This window comes from Corvus kubaryi, unplaced genomic scaffold (genome assembly GCF_017639235.1).
Source record: "Corvus kubaryi isolate FWS band 111438036 unplaced genomic scaffold, C.kubaryi_AGA036_p1.0 37396, whole genome shotgun sequence".
Classification (NCBI taxonomy): domain Eukaryota; kingdom Metazoa; phylum Chordata; class Aves; order Passeriformes; family Corvidae; genus Corvus; species Corvus kubaryi.
In genome coordinates this window covers 8,944,205-8,952,042 of record NW_024581135.1, presented here as the reverse complement: position 1 = coordinate 8,952,042, position 7,838 = coordinate 8,944,205, and the positions used below count along the sequence as shown (strand labels likewise).

Here is a 7,838-nt window from a genome sequence, read left to right as displayed (position 1 = left end):
GTTTTTCTTAATTCTTGGTAATTTTAAGAAAAACTTTAACTGCTATCAACTGGTCCACTCAATCCCAGAGAAAGAACCAATATACTCTGTATCAATCCAGGAAACTGAACCCAGCACACCACCAGGCAAACTCTAACCACTGACCATTCTGAATGTTGACACAGCAAGTATGAGGTAAAGATGCCCTAACTGCCACAGCCATCACACACAAATGCTCAATCTTGGATTTCTGGAGACCCTCTTAAAATATTGTTCACATTTCCAGATCAGTTTGGGATGGAAACACATCCTCACTCAGTGAGTATTCTCTCTGATTATGGACTGAGGCAGACTGGATTAATGTAATCTAGGCCAAAAATACTTGAAATTTGCTTCAGGTGATGGTTTGGAATTACCATGGTTATATTTCAAAAATCAGTTTTAGAAAGGAATAGCTCAAGTCTCTTACGCAAGACAATGAGAAGTTTATTGTACAGAAACAAGTACACCAAGCTTCCAAAAATATTTTGCCTCAATATTAATAAAGCTTAGTTTACAAAACTTTGCTGTTCCTCAGACAGAATCTGGGTTTATGAGGTTTTGAAATGTACTGTAACAAAGGACAAAACCTGTTAAGGTGTCACAAACTAAAACCTTAATGACATCATGGTAAATTAATCTCCCTGCTTTTGGAAGCTCATTATTTACATACCTGCAGCCATAGTCTGCTAAGGTACTTCTGAACAGTGGAATACCAACTTCTTAGTTTCTCAAAAAATAATTGCTATTAGTGTTAAAGAGTTTCTCTTTTAACAGGTTCTGTAGCCCTACAGCTGAAGAATGCTGTTTCAAATTGTATTCTTTTAAAAGTACAACACTTCCATGTTAAAACAACATGAACAAGCTCCTAGGGCCATCAGACTGCCAAGCAAAGTAATGACACTTGGCTGACAGTCTAAAATATCCCCAGGTACAACCCTTCTTTAAGAGAGGATTCACACTTAGACGTCCTTTGAGGGGGGATTTGCCAGAAATGGCAAGAATAAAGGACTTACTCTTTAAGGACAAATTATTCCCTATGTGGGGGAAAATATGTTTAACTTCAGTGAGAACTAATCCCCTAACAGGATCATTAAATTTGCATGTCCTGAGCTGGAGCCTGCTTCAAATTTGCAATGACTGTGCAAAACATGTTAATTACAAGAGCTATGTACATTCATATAAAGTTGAAAAATTAGTAACTTATGTACATGAGAAGAAATCAGATTTTCCTGCGTCTGCCCCTTGTCAGCTCATACCTGCAAGACAGACAAAATAAGTAATTACAGTAGTTGAATGCTTTTCTTAGTTTTAACTGGCACAGTAGAGAGAACTTGGGCTGCTGTATTGCTTGTGCTTCACAGGCAGCACAGCAAAGGAGGCTCCAGAGATGGCCTCAAACTTCAGCTCTTCACCAGGAACTTTGGGTGCGTCCTTTTTTCCTCTTCCCATAATTGCCCTGAGACACACACACAAGCTGGCCAGGGAAATGTGGTTTTCCTATTGGAATATTGGCTCACTGCCTGTGTGGATGGCAAGCTCTTGGACTACCCACACTGCATTCCTTGGGCTCCACTGAAGGAGAAAGAAGGAAGAACTCCTGCCATTAACTAAAGACGCAGAAGTGAAAAATACACCCAAGCCTGGTTCTCTGTTCTGCCACAGACCAATGAACATACAAACCTCAGAACCACAATGAACATACAGGCAAAACTGTAAGTGGCTTATTATAATAGTTTCTATAAATGCTTTATAATTAATGTTTTATCATACATATATATTGCTGATCAGAGTATTTATGTAAGATCTTTATCCAAGTTAAAATTTGTTGCAAGGTTTACTTTAATAAACAAAATTCTTTTACTTATGTGCCCCTGTGGCTTTTATGACAACTTAAAATATGCTGAAGACTATAATTGACACAGGCATCTCATTAAAGCTGTCTCACAGGGCAGGCACTGCACAGACAGTGGATTTACACAAAACTCAGATAGAACTACCAGATTAGCTCAAGTTAGTCCTGCCTTTGCAGGTCAAATATTCTTCTTGCTCACCCAAACACAGCCCAGTTACCAGCACTCCCACAGCAGTCATACAAGCTCCCAGCAAAGCACTGGGCAGGGTTTGGAAGTATGGAGATGAGTACTTACCATTGTGCAAAACCTTTTATTAAATCCTCCTGGGACAAGTCGATGTGCACCTTTAAAACGCAAATTTTATTTGTTTGTAGGTTATTCAGCATGTAAATTGATTAGCTAAGCTACCACTTCTCCCAAGTCAGACCCACTTTCCAGCTGTAGGGCTGCAACTCAGGCCTGAGGAAAAAAGGAGCTTCCCACATTCCCAGGATGGTGCAGGAATGAACCAGCTCAGTTTCCTAGTAGCACTACTTGGAAACTTATCTGTCACTGAAGAAGCAATTGCAGTTTACTTTTCACAGAATCAGTTGTTCACAGAAAGCTTAAAGCACTGTTGGCAAATTGTGGGGTTTAGTCCCACGCCTTTCTCAGCTCCGTGTTTGTGCTCTTGGAGCCCTTCCCCACATGGCAGCAGGGGGGCCCAGGAACCAGGCCTTACTTCAGGAACACCCTCCTGAAACGAGACCACGCAGCTCCCACATGGATACAGCCTCATTTCAGATGAAAATCTGGCAGAAAAAAGTTTCCAGATTGCCAGCCCTATTACTGAGAATCAGTTACTGGAGCCACATTTCAGGATTTCAGAAATAGCCCAGAGTGTTCAGCTCTGTTACATCTGTAGTGCAGATTCTTTAAACTTACTTTCCCCAGCTCCTTCCTCTCCTGTGAAATGAAGGGCCTGCTGTTTTTCACTGCAATGTCCAGTGACCTTTTCTTGACATTTTCCAAAGATTCAAAAAATTCAAACCTAAAATTAGAGTTTAAAAAGAAGAGATTTAAGGCAAAAACTAAAATCCCATGAGCTATATTCAGTGGACAGAATATAGTGACAGAGTACAGCATTAGTGGCCAGGACTTTAACAGGGAAGGAACACACAGAAAAAGCAATTCTAGAGTTAGGTTTTATTCACATTGCAGGAAACCTCTTCTGGGCCTCATGAAAGATGCAACACTGTGTTCAGATTGTCCACTGTGCAAGGGGGAAGGAGGAAAACATGCATCCATGATGAAATGCCATTTAACATCATTTTCAGCCTCCATGGAAGATCAGCGTGTTTTCCATTACTCAAGAGGAAATAGTAATGAGCCAACCCCCCAAGTTCACAGAGCAGCCTTGCACCACACCAGGAACAGGCAAAGGCTGAAACCTGTGGCAATTAAATTCTTAATGGCTCTGACTCAAGCCTCTGGCACACATGGCTAATGTCAAGTGAGTTTTGTCCAAGCTAAATCACTCCAGTTCTGCCCACCTGAATAGCTTTTCCTCAAGTCAGAGCTGTGAAACAGGTAACGTGTTTTGGAGCTAAGCATTATCCTTAATTGAGGACGTACAGGATACGTCAGTACTGAGGATGAGGAAAACAAGCTGCTGTTCCCAACTGCTGGGATGGCACTAAATCAGTGGAGTTACTTGAGAATGGACATAATCAGAATCCTCAGCTTTGGTGTTTGGAGTGTTAAGAGAAAAGAAAATATTTTTAGATCTTTTCTCCATTTCTGACTTACACAGAAAGGACGCAACATGGGAAAAATAAAAGCCACCCAGGATCACCCACTATTCACATATTTTCACGTGTACCTTCCTCTAATTATGGGATTAAAACCACCTCTCAAAAGAGCTCTACTTCTAAGGGTTACTGTGTTTGGGTTTATGCAAAACACATTCCATTAGCTGTGACACTGTCAGCAAAGAGGTGGGAGCCCTGGTGACAACATCCACCTATGTGCCCAAAGGGTGGTCCAATCTCAAAAGGCTCTGTACTTCTGCCTTGGACCTTTGGAAAGATGTCAGAATTAGCTTCAGGCAAAGCAGTGTGAACAGAGCAGTAGGCTCTGGGAGGTACCTGAATGGGCAGATTGCCTCTGCCATGACAGGGAGTTAAACATGGGTAGGAGAATGTCAGTTTGCAAAGAAGCAAATGCAGCCTGGGGGCAGGGAAAGGACAGGGAAGAAGGTGTACCCTTCTTCAGGGGGACTGACAACACCACAAGCAGAGCAAGGCCGGCCCCAAGGACTTGTAAAATACAGTCAAAGTGCCATTTGTTTCAGAAAACCTCTAAATGTTCACAAGAGAGTCCTTAGGAGCTACAGCAGCACAGCTTAGGAAGCCCTGTCATTATCAGAGATCATAACTATTCCAGCCATAATCATAATTAACATTTTCTTACTTCTCATCATATTGGGGGTTCAGAGTTTTTTTCTTAACAGATGTCTTCTTCCTGCTTGTCCATCTTCTGTCTGGAAGCAGGTATATACGAACATACGGATCCACTCCGCGATTGGAAGAGGGTACCAAGTTTCTGTTAAAAGAAATACAGACAAGCAAGGCAGGTTCTCCCACTGTGTGTTTTAATACCTTGGCTCTCTTGGAATCAGACCAACCCTTCACAGGCCAAAACCATTCATCTCAGGAGTTGGAATATAAGCAAATAAAAGTTTACGGATGTTTAGTTAAAATTTTCACTCCTGAGTGCGTGGCCATTTACTGGGGTTCCTAAATTAACAATTACATATTCAGTCATGGGCATCAATCCTTATCACGGTGCCTATCCCAGCATCCAAGACACACATCAGTTGTCAGTGCTGTTCAGAGGAAATTTTGGGTGGATGATAGTTGAAGTATCTCTACTGCAGCGAGCACAACTCACTGGGCTCTCTCCCTGACCTGCTGCTAGCACTGACCAGAGCTGGGCACAGAGAGGCTGCACAGATGGAAGCCAGCCAGTGCTAAGGCAGCTCCTGCTGCACGTGGCTCTGCTCCAGCTCTGCTGGATGACTGACACAGCTCAGAGAGCTCTTCCCTCTCTGAGCCATCACAAGCACTACCTGCAGCCGTTGACCAGCACAACGAGGCTCTGCCGAATGGAAGCGTAACGCACGGTCAGCTGGATCTCCCCCAGAGGCATCTCAGTCCTGCTGAAAGACATTGCACAGTCAAGGCTTTTAAATACAGACCACACACAGACTAAAACCAACTTGCAGGGCACCATCCTTCCTGGCATCCTAAGGTTTGCTATCTAGGAAGTAGCTGGACCACAGAGGTTCCACAGAAGCCCCATCCCTGCCTTCTCTACAGGTACCCAATTTCACTCCCACAACACAAACTCCCAAAAAAAGCCCCTACATGGCCCACTGTTGATGGAACAGCAAAGTACAGGTTAGCATGTTACATGTTCCCTCAGGAATGTCTGTGTAAGCAAAATGAGGGCTTTTTCATATTTCATTCTGCATGTTATTAAAGTAGTTTAAGATTAAAAAAAAAGCTTAAAAATGGTTTAAAAATAGTTCATAAATTAAGCCCTGTTCAGAGCTAGAGAATTCACCAGTCAGCAATTCACCAAATTGCAGCTAGAGCTGAGTTTGATGTTCAGATTTGTAACAACTCTGATGCTCTCTTAAGTGAGGTGAATCTTTGTAACTTCTGTTGTTATGAATTCCACAAGCTCCATTCTGTGCCCCAGGAGAGACAAATCCTTCTGTCCATCCTGCCTGACAGAGCAGCCTCCCACTGAGCACTGTGGGAAGGACACACACAAGCACACCTATCCACAAAAACTTTGTTCACAGCATTATCAGTCTTAAAACGTATTGGATAAATACATTCAGAGGTTTAAACAGCCAGAGGTGCCTATCAAGAGTTTAAGTTATTACAGAAGTGAGATGTTCAGATTTCCAATATCCTGTTGCTAAATGAGTGTTGAGAAACTCTTCAACAATATAAAGCCAACACATGCAGTCTCTTAGGAGAGCCATAGAGCAAATGCTTTCCCTTTACACCTGCTCTGATAGCACCCTGTAATTTACGTTGCTGTTGACTGGAATACTTAGGTCAATTCTTTGTAGGTGACTTGAGACCCAAGACCCCAAATGACTTAGCAGACTTGAATTCACCTCTATGCAACAGTAACATCTAAACTTTCCCAAGAGAAGAACAATTCCGCTGGAAGAACACCTACTTATGAATGTCCAGATTGCTGCTACTTAATTCAAAGCAGGAAGAAGGCAGGGACCCCAGTGAAGTGACACTGGGTGCCAGCCTCATCTCCTGCAGGACAGGCAGTGTGGGTACGGCCGCTGCTCCGCTGGGCAATGCTGACGGTGGGCCATGCTCTGCATTTTGCTTGCCCTCTGCTTCACCAAGGCCAGACACAGTTTCACTTGGTACAGGGGCTGCTGAACTGTCTTTAGTGTCCAGGTCTTCTCCACTGTCCTTTTTTGGCAGAGATTCAAGTGCTGCAGAATCTTTGCTCATCGGAGGTACTTTTGAGACTTGTGGTGGAGAGGCAAACTTCTGCTGGTTTCCAGCCTTCTCCGTGACACGCACAGGACCTGGCTTCGAGGCATTGACACCAGCCTTGACTCTTTGTGGATCAGGCTCTTCAACATTCAGTGCCTAAAAATCCCAAGGGAAGACAGTGAGTGCTGCTCCCATAGCACTGGGGTGAATGCCAGCATTACCACCCAGGAGGAAATTTCACCATAAAACTGTAACAGCAGGAATCTGCCATTAGAGATGAAAGGGGCCTCTGGGATTCAGTGTGGTGTTCTCTCCTCTCATCCTACTGTGTTTGTACTCAGCAGTATCTAAGCACTGATCCAGAGCACGGTGAGGAAACAGTACCTAAGCATCAATGCCTCTCCCTGTTCAGGAGCTGACTTCCACAGCTTAGATTTTCTCAGTCTAACTCTTTATCGTCATGAGACAATCTTCAGCCATGGCACTGCACTGTTTTAAGAAGCCTCAGGGATCTCTCTCAACCCCACCATACACTCCTAATTGCACTTAAATACCTTGTCACACTTCCACTCTCTACTCAACTGTGAAGCAAAGCTGTCTTTCTCCACACCCACCTTTCATCTCTTTTGCCTGGTTATAACTGGATGCTTCTGCAGGGGAAGCTGAGTGAATATGGGAAAGAACAACTTACCCGCAGTACAAGTTTCATCTTAATGAAGCTGTCTGAACTGGAATGGTCCAGCTGGAATCTCTGATCCAGAGTCATGTTTGGGTCCTTAAGTAAGTGGGAGAGACATACCACTGAAGTTCCCAGGGCACTATCCCGCTCCTTGTCTTTTATCTGGGGGACGGAAGGAAACAAAAGTTTTTATTAGCTGGAAACTGGGAAGCATACCACTGGGAACAGCAAGGCAAGAAGGTATTTCAGACAGAAACCAAAATTAGCTTATTTACTTCTGTATGCTTACATCCAAATGGGTGATGCCATCATTTCAGCAGTGTAGCAAGTTAGTACATTTGGAATAAAAATCCCATCACTACCTATGCAGAGAAAGAACTGCTTTAGCAGAAAAAAAAATGCCCTGAGATTTACTTGATTTTCCTTACTTGATTTGGGGGCAGTGTCCTAAGCAGCTGAGATGGCAAGTGGTATAAACCTTTACACATGTTTTAGGTAATAGTTTGTTTAGCCTATTTAACCTCAATACACCTTCCAAGCTCAATTCCTTTCTGTATCCGAGTGACTGCCACAGAACTGGCTGTGACTGCAATCCTGCTAAAGAGAGAGGGTTGCTTAACGAGCCAGAACACAGAGGTGAAGAGGTAGGGCTCTGGTTGAGAATCATGAAGTCTGCAATTTCTGACAGCAAAATATTTTTATACACAGACTTGTATAAAATGCCCCTTGTACTTTGCAGCCAGAAACATCCCACATTTTGAACTA

At 43.3% G+C, this 7,838-nt stretch overlaps 1 protein-coding gene across 4 annotated transcripts in view; it reads right to left on the bottom strand.

The window, feature by feature from the left end:
* Nucleotides 1–448: 448 nt before the first annotated feature.
* ESYT3 (extended synaptotagmin 3) overlaps nucleotides 449–7,838 on the bottom strand; it is a 31,232-nt gene continuing 23,842 nt past the window's right edge. For 3 of the 4 annotated variants that reach the window (XM_042041690.1, XM_042041694.1, XM_042041693.1), the window contains exons 17-23: nucleotides 7,086–7,235; nucleotides 6,114–6,550; nucleotides 4,984–5,073; nucleotides 4,326–4,457; nucleotides 2,799–2,904; nucleotides 2,169–2,218; nucleotides 449–1,277 (exon numbers count right to left, since the gene is read on the bottom strand). In XM_042041690.1, the coding sequence (XP_041897624.1) occupies nucleotides 1,241–1,277; nucleotides 2,169–2,218; nucleotides 2,799–2,904; nucleotides 4,326–4,457; nucleotides 4,984–5,073; nucleotides 6,114–6,550; nucleotides 7,086–7,235 (1,002 nt within the window). In that variant the 3' untranslated portion in view covers nucleotides 449–1,240. The remainder of the gene's footprint in view (nucleotides 1,278–2,168; nucleotides 2,219–2,798; nucleotides 2,905–4,325; nucleotides 4,458–4,983; nucleotides 5,074–6,113; nucleotides 6,551–7,085; nucleotides 7,236–7,838) is intronic. The other variant, XM_042041691.1, reaches the window with a different exon arrangement.